General features: G+C 40.7%; 1 protein-coding gene across 5 annotated transcripts; it reads right to left on the bottom strand.

The window, feature by feature from the left end:
- Nucleotides 1-2,211: 2,211 nt before the first annotated feature.
- calb2a (calbindin 2a) lies at nucleotides 2,212-19,118 on the bottom strand. 5 transcript variants are annotated; one of them, XR_010461108.1, is made up of 13 exons: nucleotides 18,935-19,118; nucleotides 13,619-13,695; nucleotides 12,270-12,359; nucleotides 11,866-11,946; nucleotides 10,744-10,800; nucleotides 9,774-9,851; nucleotides 9,139-9,194; nucleotides 8,989-9,028; nucleotides 8,758-8,811; nucleotides 6,118-6,189; nucleotides 4,763-5,998; nucleotides 3,052-3,119; nucleotides 2,212-2,828 (listed from the first exon to the last, which is right to left on the bottom strand). XR_010461108.1 is itself a non-coding variant. In XM_029634234.2 (11 exons), exons 1-11 carry the CDS (start codon nucleotides 19,026-19,028, stop codon nucleotides 5,882-5,884), a joined length of 816 nt encoding a protein of 271 aa, XP_029490094.1. In that variant the 5' UTR covers nucleotides 19,029-19,118; the 3' UTR covers nucleotides 2,212-5,881. The 5 variants fall into 5 exon arrangements, 1 of the variants encoding a protein (XP_029490094.1); XR_010461107.1 differs by having other exon boundaries at nucleotides 3,052-5,998; XR_003860514.2 differs by having other exon boundaries at nucleotides 2,212-3,119; nucleotides 3,212-5,998.
- Nucleotides 19,119-25,874: the final 6,756 nt, after the last annotated feature.

Below are 25,874 nucleotides of genomic sequence, written 5' to 3'. Positions count from 1 at the left end.
TCTCCCTTTCTTCCCCCATCTTGTATTTCTAGCTTACCATCACCCACACGACTTCCTCTCCTGTCTGCTTCTATATTAGTCTGCCTTTCCTCTCTGATTGAAACAGCAAGTCTGATGAAAAGGCCATTTTAATATTGTCATCTACAATCTGTGTGGAAAATGGAATGGATTTGAGTAAGTATAGCAGTGAAATGCTCTGATACCACAATCAATGAATGTGTAAACATAATTGAAGTTGAGAGAATATAGACTACTCCTGTTATATTATTGGATTTCCTTGTTGCCTTTGTACGGCACCATTATTATTTTGGATCTTGTATCTCACCACACAAGAAGCTATGTGTTGGGTTGGCCTAAGTCCATAGCAAATGTATTACATTGCATTATGGGTTTGTGGGAGGATAGTCCCTTAGGATAAAGACGGGTTTGCCTGTGTGCAATTATCAACGATGCAGTGGGATGCTTAGAAATGCCTCTGTCATGTGCTGATGGCATGTTGTCAGTGTTAGATAACATTATTGACTTAATTTACAGTTTGTTAGTTGTCCTGTGCCGGTTCAGTGATTATCACTGGAATTGGGCCAGGCCTCAAAATGTTCCCAATATGGTTTTGTTTTAATTGGGCATTGCCTGCATCTGTCTATCAGCTTGCCCCTTCCCTGTACATATGTACGTATTTCATTATTTAAACCATCTTGAGATTAAGCTTTTCAAACTTGTTTGTTTTACTCACAGGACCATCCATGTGTAGATCACAGGCGGCCGGCTGGTGGCACCTTAATAAGGTGAGGACGGGCCCATATTAATAGCTGGAATGGCATAAATGGAATGGTATCGAACACATCAAGTTTATACTATTCCATTAACTCCATTCCAGCCATTACTATGAGCTGTTCTCCACTCAGTAGCCTCCTATGCATATAGCAAAAGTGCATAGTTTGTAGTATTTTGCACAGTAAAAAGGCTAATTTGTAAATAGGTTCAGTATTTATGTCTTAGTCACCAGAGTGTGTATTGGTGTTTGTGTGTGTGGCACTCAGTGGATATACTGTAGGGAATCTAGGCAGAGACATCCATTCGATTAGTTATTTAATTCACAGGAGCTATATTTAAAGAGTACATCAATAAAACACCAAGTTTCCTTTCATACAATATATGTTTAAATAATGAAAGGTATCGTCATGTATGAAACTGTTCTCCCTTGTTCTCCTCTCCATGTGTCTGATATCTAGTCATAATATCAGTTATTAGTTAAGATCAGGATGGTGATTGCAGATTCAACAAAGCTAAAACACGTCTATGTGAATCTTAATGATAGATTGTTACTTTTGTTCACTCTTTTCATTGACATCCTTACATGTGAAACCTGGAGATAAACATGGTCATCATGAATTTGGAATGCCTCTTTCCAAAGGAGACCTTGATGGGAGGTGCCCATGCAGATAGTAAATTGAGGTAGCACTCTGACTAAAAAATATACAGTATACTAATATGGTCTGTTAATAAGCATCTCATAGAAATTACTACGACATAACGCAAATGCTCATCTCTGTGCATTGCACATTGGATAAAAAAAAGCCAGTCTTTTCCTGCAAAACATGGCTTTCAATTAAATATTTAAATAGTGATTATTAATTGATAGGAATTTCTACAAGCTCTGCTGTGACAGAGGGAAGTTTTACTGCTGAATTATTGAACTTGTTTTAAAAGCATCTGCACACAATTAGAGGGGATTTTTACTCTAAATATGAAGTCGTGCTTCAGAAATACTGATAGAGGAAATTTAGGAATTTATACAAGTATTCTCTTGTCTGGTTACCAGTCTTTTTAGCTAACATTCCACTCCATGCAACTCCTGTCATTTGCCAAAAACCGGAGTGGCAAGGGGTGGAACGTAATACAGAGACTGCAACCAGGCTAGGTATTCTCTTGTAATTATAAAAAAATGTGTGAGTGTTTCTGTGTGTGGTTGCAGTACCTCCCTGATATATGGTAATGACAGGCTCTCTTTATTTGCTACTCATACACCAACTTAATCTTTATTAATACTAATTGATGTACTTTTTTCCAATATCAATATGCAATTTAATGGATTATCAACAACATTTTTAACAACAGGAGTACTATGCCAGATATTCTTTGTGTAAATTCCAAGCACAAGGTGTAGAGAGAGAGTAAGGTGTAGACCCCAAAAAACTGAGATAATCTTAATCGTAATATATATTTTTTAATGCTTTCTATCACATCCTCATTAGAACAGTATCAGCCAGAAAATGCAACATCTACATCATCAAAATCTAAATGTAACAGGGTAATAATATAAGGATGAAACACCAGATATATACATAGACGAACTAGATGGTAATTTTCCATGAAGAAAACTTGTGGGACTTGCTTTAACTCTTTAAAAGTATTTTTGTGGTAGTGGAAGAAGTTTAAAACATTTTAATTAAGCTAATCAGTTAAATATAGTCAAAGCTAAATGTAGTAAAATAATCGGTCTGCTTACTTTGATATACTACTTTATCAACCTTATTACCTTGGATTGTGGGGCAGTTAGATCACACATTTCATCAGAAATAACTACATCCAGACTAAACTTTTATACACTCTCCTACTTGAATATCACAGTATATGACAACTGTAATAACAGATTACAGAAGGTAATGAGGCATTGTTAAAGTTTTAAATAAAACATAACTGTATTTTTTCACAACATATTTGGACGACAGCAGGATGTTCATTAAATCCTCTCTGGGCTGGAGGAGGATAAATGGGAAGAGGGACCCACTGGCCAGAAAGGGGGAACCCCTTCCTTCAGAGCCCCTCTGCTCCCAGGGGGGGACACAAGTTAACTGAGCATAGCATACATCTGATAATCATTATTTGAAATGCAATTGTAGTTTAGTTTTTTTTACCATGAGCATGTAGACATTTAAAAATGTATTTTGCTTTCACAACGTATTTTGACTTTCTTATTTACACTAACATGAAGGAAGAACTAATGCAAGCAGTGAAATGTGATACCAATGTTTTGGTCAAGATTCATACCTGAGAGATGTCTGAAGTGAAAATGCAGTACACATGGTTGTGATAGCTGTAGTACGTCTGCAGCACACCTGAATGGAGGCAATGTTGTGGATGAGAAATTAACACTGGATTCAGCCTGGTATTCTTTTCTGTGGTAGCAGCTTGTATCAACCGTGCGTACCCTCTATCATGAAACAATGTCAAGATGGGCTTGCTTGACCTGGATAGCAGATCCTTGTTGAAGTTGCCACAGACGATGATCGGTTCATTGCCTTTAAACTATGACAATGGAAGGAGTGTGTGTGCGTACTGGTTTTAATGTGTTTATTACTTCTTACCAGTAGAAAATTATCATTTTGGCACTTCAAACAGACTAAGTAAGCAGGGGTATTAATGCTCAGTGAAATCATATGTTGCTGTGGTAACCAGGGAGCTTTCAATAACAAAGTTACATGACAGTGGGAAGTTAGATGAAAGGAAAATACGACTCAAAAATATATTTTGCCATTTGTTTCATTAGTCCACTGTTGATAGTCTAATTTGTTTTGCATGTCAGCAATCAAGTTTTCAAGATATACAACTTTCAAAATACAGAAAGTGTCACAGTATGATAGTATGATATGATACAAAACACATGACACTTTATGCATTTTGAAAGTTCTATATCTTGAAAACTTGATTGCTGATATGCAAAACACTTTGGGACTGTATCAACAGTGTACTAAAGAAACAGATACAAAAAATATACAGTCGTTTTTGAGTGGAATTTTCCTTAATGAAAGCAGTTGATACAATTACTTTAAACAGCTTTACCTCATGATTGGTAGAAGCTATTCCTTTTCTGATTTCAGATTTGAAAAACAGATCATTAGAGGACGTTTTCATATGCTCTGCGTTTTTGTCTAATTTGTTGGAACCTCGGTTACTGAAACACATGTACGTTTGATTGGTAGAATATAATTATGTCCTAATTTCAGTTTTGAATATCAGAAAAGCAGACTTAGATATTTCATGTGCTATGTTTTTTTTTAAAAATTTGTTGGGAAAGTGGCCTGAGTAGCTGATTGTGTCAAAAGAGACATTGTTTACGCCGAATAGAATACGTCTTTATCAATAAAACGTCACAATAAGAGCGTTCAATTTTCCTGCTGGGGGGCAAGGAGACCCCCGGCTCCGGAATTGTTAAATAAATGTTAACTATTTGGCTGTAATGTCATCACCTCTTGAAGAGCATAGTCAGAACTACACATTTCCGATGATTCCATGCAAAACAATTACGCACATTTTAGCTCTATCATCAGAGTTATACAGCAAGTAACTGCATCCTTTTCATGATCAGTGTTAGCTGATGTTTAATTTGCAAGCTATCGTACTGATATAAATGTTGTACAGTTGTCTAAACATAGTGTGTAAGTGGACCTAATGTACTTTTTTTCTCCAACCAACATAGTGCTACCTAGCGAAGTAAGCTAACGTTATCCCCTTTTCAACATTGTTTTTAAGAATGTTAAATCACGATTGCTGCTGACAGACATGATAGGCTACATTGACTGATGGACAACGTCAAATTGGTTAGCTAGCTAATAACACATCACGTCAATATGGCTAGTTAACGAGCTAACTTTCAGGGGATAAACTAGATGGCTATATCCACATATTGTTTGATTTGCTTGCCATCTATAGGGGTGATGACAGTAGTCCAACTGACAACTTTACCACGACGAGGACTTACCGATCTAAAGCTCGTTCCAAAAGCCTCATTTCTGATGAAGAAAGGCTAAATGACACGTTGTTTGCTTAGCTAGCTAGCCTAGCTACTTGCCAAATGGATAGGCTACCCTCTGAACATACATGATCGATTGATGTTTACTGATCATGAAAAACATGCAGTTACTTTCTATATAACTCTGATGATACAGCTTAACGTGGGATAATCGGAAATGTGTAGTTCTGACTATGCTCTCTCTTCAAGAGGAGATTATATTAAAACCAAATACTTATAGCATTTATCCCTTGAAAACGGCACGCAGTTGTCAATGGTTTTAGCGGAGTTGAGGGCTCCTTGGCCCTCAGCAGCCAAATCGAATGCTCTGCACCGTATTGTGACGTTTTATTGATAATGACCTATAGACTACTGGTGTCATAATGTCACAATGGGCCCATTTAGAATGTTGAGGAAATCCCTTGAAAGTTGATGGAGGAAGATAAGAAAAACAAAAAGCTTAATAGTTTAAACAAGTATAAATGTTATCAAAAAGTTGTATAATAGCACACTATTCCAGGCCTGTCTAAGCATTTTAAAGTTTCTATCTTAAACTGTGTAAGAGGTGTAGCGTTCTAAAAATAACTAGAAGTTAGAAATAATTATTGCTGTCGCAAGTCCCATTATGCATGTCCCATTAATAAAAAGTCAGAAGTATGACAAAGATTTAGAGTGGGACGTTTGCTGTCGCAAGTCCCAATTAAAGGGTGGATTTGGGAGAAAAAGAGAAGAGGAAAGTCAAACCAAGCATTGAGAATAAATCATCTTATATTCATTTTCATTCCGCTCCTGTTCACATTGCAATCATAATTAGCAGAAGTACCTTTTATTATCTTTATTCATTTTGTTAAATGTAGAGTTTAGGGATTGAGCCGAAGGCAACGTCAGTCTGTAGGGAAGAGTGTCGACAGGGGTCATGAGGGAGAGCTGGTTTGTGCTTCTCAGTGCACATTCATTCAAAACTCATAAAGGGAATGCCCGGCACATGCACCTGGTTACAGTCGTCAGGCAGCTGGAGGTGGGTGTGATCTGGGGATGGGCAGATAGGGTCATGAAGGTCAAAAAACAGACAGCGATGGTTGTCAGGGTTCACAGCATGGGCTCCCTGCAGAGCACAATCTCCAGCTCGGAGCGGTACAGCTTGCCCCCGTCCGACAGGGCCATGATGCTCTTCTTGTAGCCAGTCAGGTTTTTGGTGTCCACCTCCTGAGAGAAGACAAGACACCCTTATCCATACAGGTGCTTCTGTAATGATGCATTAGAATGAGAGATTCAGCATTATGGGGAATTGAGAGTTAAACTCCAAACCTTCAATATTATCTCACCTTTTTGTTCTTTTCATAGAGGTCACGCAACAGAGCATCGAGCTCCTGCTCATCAATGTAGCCGTTTCCGTCCTGGAAGGAAGAGGGGAAACGTATAATTGTATTTTATTTATTTATTTCACCTTTATTTAACCAGGTAAGCTAGTTGAGAACAAGTTCTCATTTGCATCTGTGACCTGGCCAAGATAAAGCAAAGCAGTGTGACACAGACAACAACACAGAGTTACACATGGAGTAAACAACAAACAAGCCAATAACACAAACAAGTCAATGACACAGTAGAAAAAAGAAAGTCTATATACAGTGTGTGCAAAAGGAATGAGGAGTTATTCAATAAATAGGCCATAGGAGCAAATAATTACAATTTAGCAGACTAACACTGGAGTGATAAATGAGCAGATGATGATGTGCAAGTAGAGATACTAGTGTGCAAAAGAGCAGAAAAGTAAATAAAATAAAAACAGTATGGGGATGAGGTAGGTAGATTGGGTGGGCTATTTACAGATGGACTATGTACAGCTGCAGCGATCGGTTAGCTGCTCAGATAGTTGATGTTTAAAGTTGGTGGGGGAAATAAAAGTATCGAACTTCAGCGATTTTTGCAATTCGTTCCAGTCACTGGCAGCAAAGAACTGGAAGGAAAGGCAGCCGAATGAGGTGTTGGCTTTGGGATGATCAGTGAGATATACCTGCTGGAACGTGTGCTACGGGTGGGTGTTGTTATCGTGACCAGTGAACTGAGATAAGGCAGAGCTTTACCTAGCATAGACTTATAGATGACCTGGAGCCAGTGGGTCTGGCGACGAAAATGTAGCGAGGGCCAGCCGACTAGAGCATACAGGTCGCAGTGGTGGGTGGTATAAGGTGATTTGTTAACAAAAAGGATGGCACTGTGATAGACTCTATCCATTTTGCTGAGTAGAGTGTTGGAAGCTCCCCCCCACAGCCCGGTCCATCCGGTGCCTCCTCCACGCACCAGGCCTCCTGTAGGTCTCCCCAGCCTGGTGGGTCCTGTGGCAGCCCCATGCACCAGGCTGTCTCTCCATCTCCTCCCTCCAGGTTTTCTCTCCAGGCCAGAGCCGCCCGTCTGTCCTGAGCTGCCAGAGCCACCCTTCACTCCGTCGCTGCCGGAGTCGCGCTTCACTACGGTGCTGGGGGAGTCTCCCGTCTGTCCTGAACTGCCAGACCCGCCCGTCTGTCCTGAGCTACCAGAGCCGCCCGTCTGTCAGGCGCTGCCAGAGCCGCCCGTCAGTCAGGAGCTGCAGGAGCCGCCCGTCAGTCAGGAGCTGCCGGAGCCGCCCGTCAGTCAGGAGCTGCAGGAGCCGCCCGTCAGTCAGGAGCTGCCAGAGCCGCCCTTCACTCCGTCGCTGCCGGAGCCGCCCTTCACTACGGCGCTGCCGGAGCCACCCTTCACTCCGTCGCTGCCGGAGTCGCGCTTCACTACGGTGCTGGGGGAGTCTCCCGACTGTCCTGCGCTGCCGGAGTCTCCGGTCTATTTGGGGCCCGCTGTTAGGGTTCCCAGTACGAGGTCAGCGCGAGGGTCGCCGCTCCAAAGGCGCCACTTAAGTGGGCCAAGACTATGGTGGAGTGGGGTCCACGTCCCGCGCCAGAGCCGCCACCGCAGACAGACGCCCACCCAGACCCTCCCCTATAGGTTCAGGTTTTGCGGCTGGAGTCCGCACCTTTGGGGGGGGGGTACTGTCACGTTCTGACCTTAGTTATTTTTTTATGTCTTTGTGTTAGTTTGGTCAGGGCGTGAGTTGGGGTGGGTAGTCTATGTTCTTTTTGCTATGTTGTATTTCTGTGTTTGGCCTGGTATGGTTCTCAATCAGAGGTAGCTGTCGATCGTTGTCTCTGATTGAGAATCATACTTAGGTAGCCTGTTTTCCCCATTTTGGGTGTGGTTTGGGTGTGGTTTGGTCAGTGTTTGCTCCATACGGGACTGTGTCGGTTTCCATTTATTCTCTTATTCTTTTGTTTTCTGTGTTCAGTTATATTTAATTAAAATTATATTATGGACACTTACCACGCTGTGCATTGGTCCGATCCTTCCTACTCCTCCTCAGAAGAGGAGGACGAAAACCGTTACAATGCCCCTTGACATTTCACTCATGAATCCAAAATATGTCTTGTATATGGCTGCTCAAGAGCAATAACTTTAAATGCATAAGGAGATATTATGGAGAGGAAGGACCATGGCACTGAAGATACCGTGGTGTTGTGTTTCTTTGGGAATGCGGGGGAAACAGGCTGTCTTGGTTGCGGGCTGTCAAAAAAGTTTTATTTCTCAAAGCTCTGTGCATTTACATTTTGGCACTGTAGCCATGTTAGTTTTCAGTTGACCTGGTGTGCTTCTTACTATCGCCAGTCTTTTTACCCATAATCCCATAACAGTGACAGCGGCTGCCAGTGATTCAGCTGCAGGGGGAGGTTGAAACAAACACTGAAATAATTATGCACGTAAATGTTTGATGCATATCATGTATACACTGGCGGTGTTTCATTTCTAATTGAGTGTCTACCCCAGTCCTCTCAGCAAGCCTCTAGTCCAGACATCGGCACGCAAATATTTGTTCAACTTAAATACCTTTCTAGCAAACTGTATCCTTTTAGAATATCCAATCACATATCTAAATGTACCTTGTCGTAGAATGTGAAGATAGCACTGAACTGCTCAGAGGTCAGCTTGATATCCTGTAAAACACATTCGGAAATAACAGAGCACCATCATTTTACTGAGTTAAATAGCAAATTAATGATTGTGTTAGGAAATATCTAATTGTCATGTTGCTGGTATGTTTATTAGCCAAAATTACTGTGAAAACTACATTTGTTTGAAGGGATTATCAGTTCCTCTTGCACACTCCTCACCTGGAATTTCAGTAAGAAATTTTCCTGAACTGGGAGAAGCCTTAAAAGAGAAGAACAGAGAATAATTTCCATTAAAAAACTTGTTAGGAGTGTTGGATGCTGAAGGCACACATGAAATATAAAAATGTCTTCTTAGTTGCTGACAGTCACCTCGCCATTTCAGACAGGCCCAGCTTCCCATCTCCGTTTAGATCAAACATCTTGAGCTGCAGAGAGAGAGAGAGAGAGAGAGAGAGAGGGGAGAGAGAGAGAGACAGACATTAAAGCATTGGGCCTTCCGCAGTTGTGACGGCAAGTTTGGCTCTTCACACATTATTATTTTGATTTACCTCTGTTGGCAGTCTGTTGTACATACAAGTTGCTAGTCAACTCTAAGATTGGTAAAGATTGGTTCTCTCCCCAGAGTAATTCAGGTCAAGCTTTAGGCCTTGAGGTTGAAACAGGTGTTTGCACATCTGCTGTAGGAACACACAACCCATAGGACATTGTGAGTCCCACTCCCAACCACTCAACCACATAGCAACCACCAGCATGACGGGACAAGAGTTACATACAGTACACTCTTAGAAAAAAGGGTTTCAAAAGGGTTCTTCGGCTGTCCCCATAGGTGAGCCCTTTTTGTTTCCAGGCAGAACTCTTTTTGGTTCCACGTAGAACCCCTTTGGGTTGCATGTAGAACCTGTGGTTGCATGTGGTGCAGGATGTTGGTTACTTCTCAAATAAGTCTGTGAGGAAGGGCTTGGGTACAATACAGGAAGGGATTCATTTAGACTGAAAAGACTCACTATTGTCTGTGTGTACTCGTGAAGCTTCTGGTCATCGTAATGTCTGTTGGCTTTCTTCAGCAGGTCTGAGAGGAATCCCTGTGGAGTGGAGAAATATGAATAAACTATAATTGACTAATAGGTCAAAAACAATCCTATGACCTTAGCGAGCCTGGCTTGTCTATACTTTAGCCCAGAGGCCTCAGTTATTGGTTTCCGTCGGTTATATAAGTATTGGCTTACATAGAGTTGGAGGTATCACATACTTTCTCAGATCCTTTATTGACAGAAATCACTACCAGCTTGTTTTACAGTAAGACCCTGCTGATAAGACAGCAGAAAATACTTTAGAAATGAATTACAGTTTCAGACAATAGCATAATGGGTGGTATTACAAGTCATGATTTGTATAGTGTCCTCGTCTGACAGCCACTGAGAAGAGAGGAATTTGCATTGTCCCCATTTGCCTCACTGCATCAACACAACAACTATACCTGCAAGCATTTGGGTGTTGGTTTCTAAAGCTTAATTTACATTGTAAAGCATAATGATGCATCTATCTCCTTGTTTTCTTATAGCTGGATCGAATGACAAGGAGAGATAACTATTGACTATGGTTGGAACTCTACCATAGTTTGTAAAAGGACCTACTGTAAATGTCTCTTATGGATGGGTAGTCATTTCCTGCAGTCAAATGACTCATGGGTGGAATGTTATTCATATTCTTCATAATTTCATAATTAATAGAACAGCTGAAAATCGTTTTTTTCTATGTCAAATGGTTTTGTCTTCTGTGATGTATATGGAGTGTAATGTTGGGTTGCAAACTCAAAATGTAACACATTTCAACTGTATCTGACATGGTACTTGTGTCTTCTTTTTCTAAGCCCCTTTGGTTTCAAATTAGATTTGTTTAAGACTACCAAGAAGCACTCTGTGTGACCCTGATTTAGCCCACTGCAGTGAAACGTTAACAAGTGAGAAACCATACCTTCAGTTCATTAGCTTCAATGTACCCACTGCGATCTGTATCGTATCGTCGCCATGCCTATATATGCAAATACAAAGTCACACTCATGAGAAAGAAAGAAAATAGACATAGCCAATCACTTTCTCCCACAGTAGTACCAATCACTTTTTAAATGAGCCACCTCATTCCTCCACTCACAATCAAGCACACTCTAATGTTCTGTGACACCAAAGCAATCGAACTGGATTTTATTAATAGGATTGCATGGGACATGCATTAATTACTCTCTGGCGGGACAGAACATTTTTAAAAGAAGAGGAAGAGCACAAAAAAAATCATTTCCAATTTCTGTGGCTGGTAATTGTTAGCTTTTTCTTCCTGTAATCACACTATGATTCTCATGATACTTTCCAGATTTTCAATTCCGTTCTCCTACACATTGTGAGAGGGCAAGGAGAGAGAAATGCATTTTAATTAATGTTTTAATCTAGCAGCTGTCCCTGATTCCAGAAAGTGCTCTTATCAAAGATAGATGCCCTCCCTCTCCAGGTCTATGGAGAATTACAGCAGCACATCTATAATATATGACTCTGAAAATAGAAGTTTGTACTTCCTCAATCTATCCTTTTAAATGCCTTCCCTACCACACCTGGTGATTAAAAAAGATTCATTTTCTCTTTCTCATTTCAATTTTTCTGCCTTTGACATAATGGGTGTCCATTGGGTGACTGGGTGGTCCCTCCTGTTATTACTGATAATCAAACTCTCTCCATTCACACTATGAGGACTAATCTGACAGAGCTGTCATGTGTCTCTGAAATTGTCTGCTCCATGAGTGAGTGATTGTGGCTTTCCACTTGGCAGAGGACACATACAGTATGACAGAGAAAAATAATCTTTGAGTATGATTTGTTTTTGCAATGTAATTGCAGTGCAATTCAGTAATATGATTTATGTTTGATTTGGGCAAGGCCAGGAATCCTACATTTGGATTGTTATTGGTTTTAATTGCTGTGTCTAATTGTTGTTTTTCATTCTGCCTTATTACAGTAGCTCTATATTATCAATCACAACAACACACATAAACAGCCTGTACCCGTCTTCAAATTCTTAATACTCAAACCATCTATTTTCACCACTTACTGCCATGAATTCAGAACTGGATCCCACAAACTCTCTGAAGCAAAGCAGGAAGTTTTCCTCTGTGGGCAAAATCTGAGCTAGCTGGAGAAAGAAAGAAAGATTAATGAGGGGGAAAAAATGGGAGAAAGAAAGAAAGATTAATGAGGGGGAAAAAATTGAAAACTTTTGTTTCTCTGTGTTTGATAGTGTGAAAAATACTGTGTTAGATGATAGAATCTTATCTGTTAGACAAAGATTACTTGAATAAAGCATCGAGTCATCAACAGTTTCAGAACACATCTACCATAATGTCTGATTGTTTCTGCATTGATATGCAAACTGTCTGAGATCATTAGGAATAATCCTCGCTGGTTTATTCAAATCCTCAATGACCTGAAATAGGAAATGGAAAAATGTCAGCTCACCTCAGACATCTCAATTCTCCCATCTGCATTCTTGTCAAACTTTTGCATGAACTCCTTCATCTTCTCTTTGAAAGTGGAGTTTGATGGGTCCTGTAAAACATGCACAAATACATCCAAATACAGTTTGTCATGACATAAACATCAGTAAAGATCAGTTGTTTTTTAATGCAAACCGTCCTCTCATGATATAGGGCTGTGGTCACTCACATTGCTGTGACAGAGCTAGTTTCAGATGTTAGTGGTTGTTACACTGGGCAGACAGAGATTGTCGCTATTAAACAGACAACCCTCCCCTCCCCAGCTAAAGGGCTTGTCATGTTCTAGTCACAGACTTTATGCAGCTCCATGGAGTTTATGTAACATGATTACTGATGCTCTCTGATTCCTTTGTTGTACACACACGAGATGCGGTGACAGAAACATTATTGTGCTGACTCCTCCCAATAAATTTTTTATTTTCTATCTGTGGGAGAACTCTCTGGAGAACTTTATTTTGATGTTGCTTGAATAATTAATTAGCACTTGGTTGGACAAATCAGTCACATTTTAATTACTGCTAGTGGTCCAAACTCAGTCCTCGGGACCTAAAGTGGTGCACGTTTTGGTTTTTCCCCTAGCACTACACAGCTGATTCAAATAATCAACTAATCATCAAGCTTTGATAATTTGTGGTGCTAGGACAAAAACAAAAACATGCACCACTTGGGGTCCGGAGGACCGAGTTTGGGAAACTCTCTCCTAGACGGACTGGACAGCTTACAGGCATGAGTTCATATCTCTAGGGCTTGTTACGGAACTCAATTAACCACCTACCAGAATAGGCCACAACCTTGGTTAGTGAGGAGATGCCAACATGTGATTGTTGGATTTAAAGAACAATCAAAACACTACCCTCACTGTTGTCAGTAAACGTTTTTGGTAGAATTCCTTTGTGCCATTGCTTGTTATCCTGGTACGGGAAACTCACATGACACCGATTACTATGTCAAATATGTTTTTGCAAGAGGTTGTGGTCCTTTGGTTTCACCTGATAAAACTCCAAACATCGTCAACTTTCTGTTATAATTAAAGACCAGAGCCATGTCACGTTCCTTCACTCAATTCAATCAAACCAGCATTACAGTATATCTGCTGTAGCATACTGTATAATAGCCCTAGAGAAATTATGTAAAAAAAATAGTTTTGGATTGAGTACTGTAAAAAATCCACATAGACCCATCAGAGACAGAATAGGCCTCAGACATACCATAATGGCAGTAGTTATGTAAACAGAAATACTGTATGAACATTGCATTGACATGTTTGATTGAATTGAGCCTTTAGTCAAGGTCCAGGGACCATTCCCTTACCACTCCGGCCCCTTTCCGTGAAATCTCCAACTCCCTGAAGAAGTTCTCCAGTTCCTTGCCCTCGATATAGCCATTGCCTGCAACAGAAAAAAACTGTGATTTGACCAATCATCCCAAGATTGTATCTAACATATAGGTAGACTGTGAAGCATCAAATATCCCCATGTTATATACAGTATAGGACCACTGTGAAATGTGCATAAATGTGAAAAGTGAGATTGTATATACTCTTACATTTTATAGCAAATTAGGTCAATACTTCCCTGTTTTACAGCAATTTTTTCAAGTTTATCTTGCTTACTGGCTGATTGGATGGCTGGCTCAATGACTGACATTATAACTAGCTAATTTGTTGTCCAGGTGGTTAGCATGCTGCGAAGTTGGCTCTGGCTGACGTAATTGGCGAGATAGCTTGCACCCAAACCATGGAAATTGCTTAATTAAATCCCTTGAAGGGGTCTCCCAGTCTTGAAATGCACCACTACTCACTCTCTCTCTCTCTCTCTCCGTCTCTCTCTCTCCGTCTCTCTCTCTCTCTCTCTCTCTCTCTCTCTGTCTCTCTCTCTCTCTCTCTCTCCGTCTCTCTCTCTCCGTCTCTCTCTCTCTCTCTCTCTCCGTCTCTCTCTCTCCGTCTCTCTCTCTGTCTCTCTCTCTGTCTCTCTCTCTCTCTCTCTCTCTCTCTCTCTCAGTCTCTCTCCGTTCTCAGTCTCTCTCCGTCTCTCTCTCTCTCTCTCTCTCTCTCTCTGCCTCTAATTGCGTCTTCCAAAGTCTTTTAAGTCCAGTTATTTGAAAAGACAATGGGGAAATCTCTGCCTGGCATGAAAGTGTAAGAAATCAATACAGTAATCTCAACTTCAAATAAATGAGGATTTCCCATCTGTGCCTAGTTGCACCCTTGCCAGGACTATTTGGATGTCTATAAATAATGGTTAAGGAAATTGTAGCTTTAAAAAAGGCAACACTTAGTGAGATGGTTATTATAGTGGCTTTTGACAAAAACCAACTATGCATTTCTTATCAGTGTCACGATTTAAATGTCTTACAAATGCCTGTGTATTAATTTGCCTGTGGATTCTAGTGACATTTGCAAGTGGCTGAGTAGCGACGTCTCTGGGGAAGCAGCCAGTATGATATTTACCAGAAGAACAAGTATATGTCATTATGAACAAATAACATTTGCATTTTGTGACAGCCCTGAATTTGTCTGAACCTTCTCAGTGCTTCTGCTCCCGATGGGATTACACAGAAAACATGATTTACTCCATATAGTGAGGATTTAATCCTACCAATATCATCATGAATATGAACTTTGTATAGCTATGTGTTAGTAAATCCCTTAAGCACCAACAAGCTGGAGTTGAGCATGTACAGCTGAAGTCGGAAGTTTACATACACCTTAGCCACATACATTTAAACTCAGTTTTTCCACAATTCCTGACATTTAATCCTAGTGAAAATCCCTGTCTTAGGTCAGTTAGGATCACCACTTTGTTATCAAAATGTGAAATGTCAGAATAATAGTAGAGAGAATGATTTATTTCAGCTTTTATTTCTTTCATCACATTCCCAGTGAGTCAGAAGTTTACATACACTCAATTAGTATTTGGTAGCATTGCCTTTAAATTGTTTAACTTGGGTCAAACGTTTCGGGTAGCCTTCCACAAGCTTCCCACAATAAGTTGGGTGAATTTTGGCCCATTCCTCCTGACAGAGCTGGTGTAACTGAGTCAGGGTTGTAGGCCTCCTTGCTCACACACACTTTTTCAGTTCTGCCCACAAATGTTCTATAGGATTGAGGTCAGGGCTTTGTAATGGCCACTCCAATACATTGACTCTATTGTCCTTAAGCCCTTTTGCCACACATTTGGAAGGATGCTTGGGGTCATTGTCCATTTGGAAGACCCATTTGCGACCAAGCTTTAACTTCCTGACTGATGTCTTGAGATGTTGCTTCAATATATCCACATAATTGTCCTACTCATGATGCCATCTATTTTGTGAAGTGCACCAGTCCCTCCTGCAGCAAAGCACCCCCACAACATGATGCTGCCACCCCTGTGCTTCACGTTTGGGATGGTGTTCTTCTGCTTGCAAGCTTCCCCCTTTTTCCTCCAAACATAACGATGGTCATTATGACCAAACAGTTCTATTTTTGTTTCATCAGACCACAGGACATTTCTCCAAAAAGTACAATCTTTGTCCCCATGTGCAGTTGCAAACCGTAGTCTGGCTTTTTTATGGCGGTTTTGGAGCAGTGGCTCCTTCCTTGCTGAGCGGCCTTTCAGGTTATGTCGATATAGGACATGTTTTACTGTGGATATAGATAGTTTTGTACCTGTTTCCTCCAGAATCTTCACAAGGTCCTTTGCTGTTGTTCTGGGATTGATTTACACTTCTCGCAGCAAAGTACGTTCAACTCTGGGACACAGAACGCGTCTCCTTCCTGAGCGGTATGACGGCTGCGTGGTCCCATGGTGTTTATACTTGCGTACTATTGTTTGTACAGATGAACGTGGTACCTTCAGACGTTTGGAAATTGCTCCCAAGGATGAAGCAGACTTGTGGAGGTCTAAAAAACAAATCTGAGGTCTTGGCTGATTTCTTTTGATTTTCCTAGGATGTCAAGCAAAGAGGCACTGAGTTTGAAGGTAGGCCTTGAAATACATCCACAGGTACACCTCCAATTGACTAAAATGATGTCAATCAGAAGCTTCTAAAGCCATGACATAATTTTCTGGAATTTTCCAAGCTGTTTAAAGGCACAGTCAACTTACAGTATGTAAACTCCTGACTCACTGAAATTGTGATACAGTGAATTATAAGTGAAATAATCTGTCTGTAAACAATTGTTGGAAAAATGACTTGTGTGATGCACCAAGTAGATGTCCTAACCGACTTGCCAAAACTATAGTTTGTTAACAAGACATTTGTGGAGTGGTTGAAAAACGAGTTTTAATGACTTCGACCTAAGTGTATGTAAAGTTCCGACTTCAACAGTATATTTCAGAGAATGCTGTGTATGAAAATGTGACATATACAGTACACTAGCCCAGAGTATGTAATGCAATGTCCCATGATCTTTCAATCATCTACTCATTTACTTTTGGGGTCTATTTCATTGGATGAATCCTGAATGTTTGTCTAAACAATTGTGGCAATAGAATGTGGCCAACTGTATTGGTTTAGGTTCCACTTTGTGGCCACAGACATGTCCAACATTACCTGATATTAGCTTCCTATTTATTCTTAAAAGTAAAGGTATCCCTCAGAATGTAACAACTTAATAGTAGCATTCTACTGTTATGCAATCAGAATGCATTATAAGACTTAGTTTGACCCATATGTCTTATCCTCTCATTATGATCTTATCCTATCAGCCATTTTGAGTCTTCTTTTTTTTACATATAGAATGATATGCTATTAGTTTACAATTACTAGGCTAATATCATTAACACATGCTGAGAAACATTGGCAATCATTATGGTGTTATGTGTTTCACGTGCCAGTACATTTGATGAACTGTTCAAAAATACTATCTGATTACCTAATCCCCACAAGACTGGTGGATTCTGATTTCGAAGCCATGCAGAATCTACAAAAGAGTACATTATAACGGGACTACACTACCATGTCAAGTCTTACATTTATAACTGCATCTTAATACACACCTGAAATGTCAATATCAGACACACATTCGTTAGGTATATACAGTAACTCTGTGTGTTCTCCATAGCAAAAATATGAATTTAACATTTTTGTACGCCTAATAATTTCAGCACCATGGACAACGGCGAAATCGGTATCCAAAATTATCTGGCCTAGCCCGTTAGCCATATTTGCACCGAAAAGCACCCCGTAGGCCTACTCTATCCGTATGTCACGTTGTCTTTGCAGCAAATGCTCAAGCCGGAGAGACAGTGCAGTATATGCCCTATAGGGTGGAACCACAGCACCAATCCCTGTTTGCGCTCAGAGAACATAAACACCCAGAGGAAACGTATAGTGATCCAAGAGACTCCTCGCGTTTTGAGGATTCTCATTCCGCTTCAACAACTGGTCGGGACGGAATGGGCAGTTAACACTATTAATGGGGGAGGATGCCCAGATGATGTGAATGGTAATGAGTGTGGAGGGGCGTGGGCTCGTGCGCTTGAAATGGGCTGAGAACTCATTTTATACCATATAATACTGGAAGTATACAGTAGCCTGTCTCCGTTTTAGTTGGGATTTAATCTGTATCGTGAATTACACTAATTTAATACTATTGAATCAAACTTTTTTTATGCCGAAAATGTACGTATACAGTAGGAATTTGATTGACCAACTTCCTCCTCTTTTCAAACATTTTGTTATATTTTAGACGCAACTTTCTAAAGCAGGATTCCAACCATCAATGACCATCAATTATGATGCCTATGGAAACTGTCCTGGGTCCTGACACCATCATCCATTTTTTAAATTTTGTTTAATCCTTTATAAAACAATACAGTTGGATAATATGGCTAGTTTATTTAAGTATTCAGTTAGGTTGTATAAATGATTAGGCTAAGGCCTATACAAAAGTGTAACTTATTGTGTGGTTAGGCTACATATGTTTTATATGGACGACGGACCGTGGCACACGCCCATCCATCCTTTAGCGCACCGTGCACTGAGGTATGGACTAGCCGTCAGATGCGTATTGATTGACCAAACAGACTGATGTACATTGTAATACTGATGTACTACATTTATCTGATTGGATTATTGTAATAACAGAATAAAAGCCATGCATCCATACAATCGACCTTTCTAAATTAAACATTTCCACGAGCAATTCATACACAGTAACCTATTCTAACCTTTCTAAGGATATAATATAGTGGCCACAATGAATTACCTTTATTTATAAATAATAATTTTTAACAATCTCAACAGTAACACCAGGAGTTTTCTAGCTGCTTTCCTAACTGTCAAGCACTTATTTTCTTTTCCACACAAAACGAAAAAAAAAATCGACATTCAAAACATCCAGCGGATTAGACCGTACGATTTTTCATCTTGGACAAAAGTTATGATATACAACACTTTTTAGATAACGCTATCCCAATATCCAAGCTGCATCTTTAAAAAAAACGAAAATCCTTGATAAGCCTATGATATTTTCTTCTTGTAAACCAAAATATGTGATGGAATATTTATATCCTATGTAACCTACTCTATTCGACATGTTAGCTTACATTTATATCTGCATTTGAAACCATACCTAATTTTTTTTTTAAATGCTGGGTAAAATTCAAAGTAACATTTTGGACAACTTTGCTCTCCGGTACTGACCGTCGGTATCGAAATGGTTCCAGATGTCGATGAACTGGGTGGCGCTCAATTCCGCCAGATGAAGGTGTGGAGGTTGCTGTAGTTTGTTTGCCATCTTCCCAACAACTTTTCCTCCTGTGCGCTAGAATATCCCGTGCAAACTTTTTCTCTGTAGGTCCACAATCCACACTGTAACAACCCTGCGCGCTGCCGGAGCTTTTAAACCAAAGTAGAGACTGCAGTTCCCATATAGCCATGCGGGTGGCGCAGTGACACCAAGATCAACGCCCCCACACATCCATTCGTCTGTGTTCGGCTGCTTCTGCGAGGTATCATGCGGAGAGGGATATTTCATTAATAGTCCGAATGCATCCAAAGAACTTCAATGGACTGAACCTTCTGTTGCTGTTCGGGTTTTGAACTCTGCCACCTCGAACCAGATTTCTAGGCTATTTGGTTTAAATTATGTAAATCACAGTGAGAGTCTGTGCAGGAATTGTATTGCTCCATGTGCAGAAAGTGCATCAAATTCCCTCAATGTATAATTTGCTTCTTTTATTTTCATTGTCAATGTGCATGCATGTCGAAGATGGATTGGCATTGAAAATGGTATTAATCCTTACTGTGTGTTTAATTGTTTTCAATAGACTTCATGGACACATCTATGTTTACAATCACAGTAGGAGAATCTGGTAGCAAGGAAATTCCAAAAGGCTTGGGTATTATCCTCAGTCAGGAGAACCAGAGCCCAGGGAGGAGCCATGTCTGTGCAGTAGGACTGAGGAGCATAGTAGTAATTATGGTAGTCTTACTTCTGCTGTACAGCCACTGCACTGCATGAAGCTGTTGCATGCACAACTCACTCAGCTTTAATGCCAATTACTAGGGCTTCGGTGAAAGGATTCAGATTAATTAGAAATCCACACTCTAATCATATTTCATATGGCCCTGGAGGATTCAGTGATAAGGCTGAAATTCTTTGAGGACCAGAGCGTCCAACAAACATATTCCTTTACAATTATGAAACCGCATTTACCATGCAAATCTTAACACACTTGTTATGAGTGGTCATGTCAAGGGTAATGGTAGATCTGGTTTAGGCGACAGCTAGTCAGTCTTCCTGGGATCCGACACATGAAAAAAAGACATTACAGACAAAAATACTTTACAATTTACGTACATTCATTACCATTTACATACATTTAAACATCCTTGGACATGCAGATCGAGTTTCAAAGGTCAAGAATGACAATGATCAACGCCTTATCTGTAGTGAGCTCAGAAATGAGGACACACCTTGCTGTAATAATGTGAGTTTCCATTGAGAGGCTACTGGCTGCAACTTACAAGTGGGCTTTAGTCCATGACTCTGTCTGGACTGAGCTGCCCTGGCTTTGTGGCACAGCGTCACAATATGACTAGTGGTGAAAATTGTGAATTAACTCAGTTACTGAGAAATATGTCCAGTAAATCAATGCATCCACAACCTGGCAGTCTCACACTTCCTCTTATCTCCTCATGACATACTGTGTGTTTTCCTCTCAAGGCCACTGGGGAGCTTATTACTGTACACCCTCATTGAGAATAAAGCAGAGGGACTACACTGGCTCTGACACTGACTATTTATTTTACCTTTATTTAACTAGGCAAGTCAGTTAAGAACAAATTCTTATTTTCAATGACGGCCTAGGAACAGTGGGTTAACTGCCTGTTCAGGGGCAGAACGACAGATTTGTACCTTGTCAGCTCAGGGGTTTGAACTTGCAACTTTCCGGTTACTAGTCCAACGCTCTAACCACTAGGCTACGCTGCCGCCCCACTATGACACTCAATACAGAACAAAAAACCCTCTGAAACATCAATGTAATGTATCCTATTTCTTGCGTAACACCCACCAACCAGGATGGCTCATGAGAACATGTTTAGTGCAACAGACACCATTTAAATGTCACAAAGGCTCAATAACCCATAACTTTATATGGAATGTCAGCTAACATAATCTAAAATTAGCGGTTAGCTAATATGATCTATAACAGACAGTCAGCCAATACCATTTGAACAGGCCCATCCTCCATCAGATCCAGTGCTGTCAGACCGGTTTGGAAATATTGAAAGTCTTTATTCAGCAACAATGTCTCAGTCTATTTCCTCCGCAGGTCTTTTCACCGTGGAATAGTCTCCCGTTTATTGGCAAGACAGGGTCAGATAGATCATCATTCTGAGATGAGAGCTGTCACCATGCATAGAGGTTTAAAGCATTGACCTTATGACAATAGCACTGGTGTTCTTTTCCTTCACCCCTCCATTCTTTTGGTTATCACTCTGGTTCTCTATTCAGGAAATGTTTTTGTCCCCTTCATGAATATAGATTGATTGACACGTAAACAGGGAATAGCAATTGTTCATATATATATATTAAAACCGCCTCTGACTGATAATGTTGTTTTCAATTGTGGTTCCCATCTCTGCTGCTCATGTATCTGTTTTCTTTCTTTCTTCCTCTACTATTTAGCGATTTTAATGAGCAAAAAAGAAAAACTTAAACAAACTTTCAAAAGAGTGTGTGTTGTTCCACGGTGCACTGGTGTGTGTGTAGGCGGGAATCTCCCAAAATAATTTTAAATCCCTCTTATTATTACACTGTATTTTACAGACTCTCCCTCTGGTAGCTTCGAACATTTGATGCAAGAGAGTAAAAAAAAGTCTCTCCGTCAACAGTGGGATTGCTATTTACTGATTACACCAAAATGTGTGTGTGTGTGTCTGTGTTGTTAAGAGATATCTGGGTAGGAGAGACAGGGAGAGCGTGCCTCTTGATCTAAAAATGGGCACAGTTTTTTTTTGGCTTGGTGTGTGTTTATTTAGAAGAGAAAGAACATATTGTCCAAACTAGTATCACGTTCATCAATCATTATCGCATTTTATTGTGAGTGATTTACAAGTTTAGTGACTCATATGGGTTTACTGTTAACTGAAATCTGTTATCCACATAGAGATCTTGGAAAGTGTCCCTGAAATATGGGGCCTGAGAGAACATAGTTGCAGTGACATTAATGTGTAGTGAGCCAAAATGGATTTGGGATCTTTAGGATGATTTAGCAGTTGGTGTTTGAGAGATGGGGGGCTGCAAAAAGATGGAAGATGTGTGTTACGAATCCCTTTTGGCCCGACAGTCTAGGGGGGGATGGTAATGAGACCCGTAACATAACTCATAAAAATTATTATTGTGACAAAAAGTGTGCACGAAATAACCACGACAACAGAAATCTACCGTCAAACTCTAGGTTTATTTATAAACGCACGGTAATGGGGGGAGCAGGAAAAGGGGCTGAGCTGGACCCAAGGAAAGAAACAATAAGCATCCAAAACACCCCTAAGCTAGGCTAGCCTACTTTAACAACAGCTAACTAACGAACCAAAAATACAGTGGGTGGTCCGCCCAGTTCTAACTAGTGTATTTAACAAAGTTTACCTACGGGTAGTGTATGCCCATGGGCGACTTGTCTTGGTTTCCCCTTTTCCCACCAGCAAACAAACAAACACCATAACCCAAAAACAATACTCACAGGTGATGACAAAGTGCTATGGAGGTGCTTAAACAAAAGAGAGGTTAAGACACAAAGCGAGAGTGAAACACAGAGACCTACAGACATGGCATTTACAGAGAGATTGAGCTAGAGATTGAGCTAGAGATTGAGCTAGAGATTGCTCCAGAGCAAACAAATGATGGGGTTTTTAAACCATGGGGAAGGAACTGTGATAGGGTAGGAAATAGGAGGAGGTGTGTCTTCTGATTGATGATTGATTGTTGACTGATTGGGGAGTGATGATTTTCACCTGTGAGGGGAGAAGGAGAGAAAAGAAACACACACACAGGATACACACACACAGGATAACTGTATCCGTAACAATGTGCCTGGAAAAGAGAAAAGAGGGAACAGACAGGAGGAAACAAAAACAATCTCTGACATCTGACACAAAATGAAACAAAGTGTGCAATGTATGGTTAACACAATGTATCTACCGTAGCTTACTCCCAGAGACATCATGATATCATGCAATAAACTATGAGATTGCCCAAACAGCTCTGCAATAGTTACACGCCTGCAAGTGGCTAAATTAAATACTGTGATGTAGCACTATCGCTCATAGCAATGCCAATGTTGCCTTCTCTGTTATAACACAGCACTGTTCCAGACATGTGGTTTTTAATCTAACCTTTGTGTGGTGGTCAAATAGATTTGAATGATAGGAATTCAGTAATGCTTATGCTGGATTCTCCCCAAAGAATGTGAGAGGCGCTGCAGACTGGTTGCACCACGATGCACCATTATGCTCAAAATTTTACCAGTATCATACCACCCTGCATCCCACTGCTGGCTTGCCTCTGAAACTAAGCAGGGTTGGTCCTGGTCAGTCCCTGGATGGGAGACCAGATGGTGCTGGACGTGGTGTTGGAGGGCATGCAAAAGGCATTTGGGTGAAAGAGAAATGGGGGAGGTTTGGGCAAGTTGCTGTGGGGGGTGCAGGGCTGTTGGCCGAGTTAGGGGTAGCCAGGTGGAAAGCATGGCCAGCTGTAGAAAAATGCTTATTGAAATTCTCAATTATCATGGATTTATCGGTGGTGACAGTGTTTCCTAGCCTCAGTGCAGTGGGCAGCTGGGAGGAGGTGCTCTTATTCTCCACGGACTTTACAGTGTCCCAGAACTTTTTGGAGTTTGTGCTACAGGATGCAAATTTCTGTTTGAAAAAGCTAGCCTTTGCTTTCCTAACTGCCTGTGTATATTGGTTCCTAACTTCCCTGAAAAGTTGCATATCGCAGGGGCTATTCGATGCTAATGCAGTACGCCACAGGATGTTTTTGTGCTGGTCAAGGGCAGTCAGGTTTGGAGTGAACCAAGGGCTATATCTGTTCCTGGTTCTACATTTTTTGAATGGGGCATGCTTATTTAAAATGGTGAGGAAAGCACTTTTAAAGAATAACCAGGCATCCTCTACTGTCGGAATAAGGTCATTATCCTTCGAGGATACCCGGGCCAGGTCGATTAGAAAGGCCTGCTCGCTGAAGTGTTTTAGGGAGCGTTTGACAGTGATGAGGGGTGGTCATTTGACCGCAGACCCATTACGGACGCAGGCAATGAGTCAGTGATCGCTGAGATCCTGGTTGAAGACAGCAGAGGTGTATTTGGAGGGCAGGTTGGTTAGGATGATATCTATGAGGGTGCCGGTGTTTAAGGATTTGGGGTTGTACCTGGTAGGTTCATTGATCATTTGTGTGAGATTGAGGGCATCAAGCTTAGATTGTACTCTGTACGACACATAATGTTGTTCTTAACCATTTTTAAAAAGTGTTATTTTATTGGTCTTCATTTTGTTGCATATTTGCAATGGTATGCCATAGATAGAAGCATCTTTGGAGATATTTCTTTATTTCTGGTGGCAGGCTGCTAGGCTCACTGTGTTAATATTTCATCTCAGCTCCACTTCTACAGTGTGTTGGCAGAACTTTTGAATTATGTAATGGATTGGGGATGGGAAATTCCTTTTCATTCACCACATTTTGGAGCATGTTTAGTGTTTATGTTGATGTGTCCATATCTACAGTTGAAGTCGGAAGTTTACATACACTAAGGCTGGAGTCATTAAAACTCATTTTTCAACCACTTTAACAAACTATAGTTTTGCAAGTCGGTTAGGAAATTTACTTTGTGCATGACACAAGTAATCTTTCCAAAATGTAGACCTCCACAAGTCTGGTTCATCCTTGGGAGCAATTTCCAAATGCCTGAAGGTACCACGTTCATCTGTACAAACAATAGTACCAAGTATAAACACCATGGGACCACGCAGCCGCCATACCGCTCAGGAAGGAGATGTGTTCTGTCTCCTAGAGATGAACGTACTTTGATTCGAAAAGTGCAAATCAATCCCAGAACAACAGCAAATTACCTTGTGAAGATGCTGGAGGAAACATGTACAAAAGTATCTATATCCACAGTAAAACGAGTCCAATATCGACATAATCTGAAAGGCAGTTCACCAAGGAAGAAGCCAGTGCTCCAAAACTGGCATAAAAAAGCCAGACTATGGTTTGCAACTGCACATGGGGACAAAGATCGCACTTTTTGGAGAAATGCCCTCTGGTTTGAATAAATAAAAATAGATCTGTTTGGCTATAATGACCATCCTTATGTTAGGAGGAAAAAGGGGGAGGCTTGCAAGCCGAAGAACTCCATCCCAATCGTGAAGCAAGGGGGTGGCAGCATCATGTTGTGGGGGTGCTTTGCTCCAGGAGGGACTGGTGTACTTCACAAAATAGATGGCATCATGAGGGTGGAAAATTATGTGGAAATATTGAAGCAACATCTCATGAAATTGGTCAGGAAGTTAAAGCTTGGTCACAAATGGGTCTTCCAAATGGACAATGACCCGAAGCATACTTCTGAAGTTGTGGCAAAATGCCTTAAGGACAACAAAGTCAAGGTTTTGGAGTGGCCATCATAAATCTTTTACCTCAATCCTATAGAACATTTGTGGGCAGAACTGAAAAAGTGTGTGCGAGCAAGGAGGCCTTCAAACCTCACTCAGTTACACCAGCTCTCTCAGGAGGAATGGGCCAAAATTCACCCAACTTATTGTGGGAAGCTTGTGGAAGGCTACCCAAAATATTTGACCCAAGTTAAACAATTTAAAGGCAATGCTACCAAATACTAATTGAGTGTATGTAAACTTCCGACCCACTGGGAATGTGATGAAAGAAATAAAAACTGAAATAAATCCTTCTCTCTACTATTATTCTGACATTTCACATTTTAAATTAAAGTGGTGATCCTAACTGACCTAAAACAGGGAATTTTTACTGGGATTAAATGTCAGGAATTGTGAAAAACTGAGTTTAAATGTAGGTGGCTAAGGAGTATGTAAACTTCTGACTTCAACTGTATGTTTTCAGTGCTGTGAC

This window comes from Oncorhynchus nerka, linkage group LG25, assembly GCF_034236695.1.
Source record: "Oncorhynchus nerka isolate Pitt River linkage group LG25, Oner_Uvic_2.0, whole genome shotgun sequence".
NCBI lineage: Eukaryota > Metazoa > Chordata > Actinopteri > Salmoniformes > Salmonidae > Oncorhynchus > Oncorhynchus nerka.
Note: the sequence above shows the minus strand (reverse complement) of the source record. Positions and strands in the feature narration are given on the sequence as shown.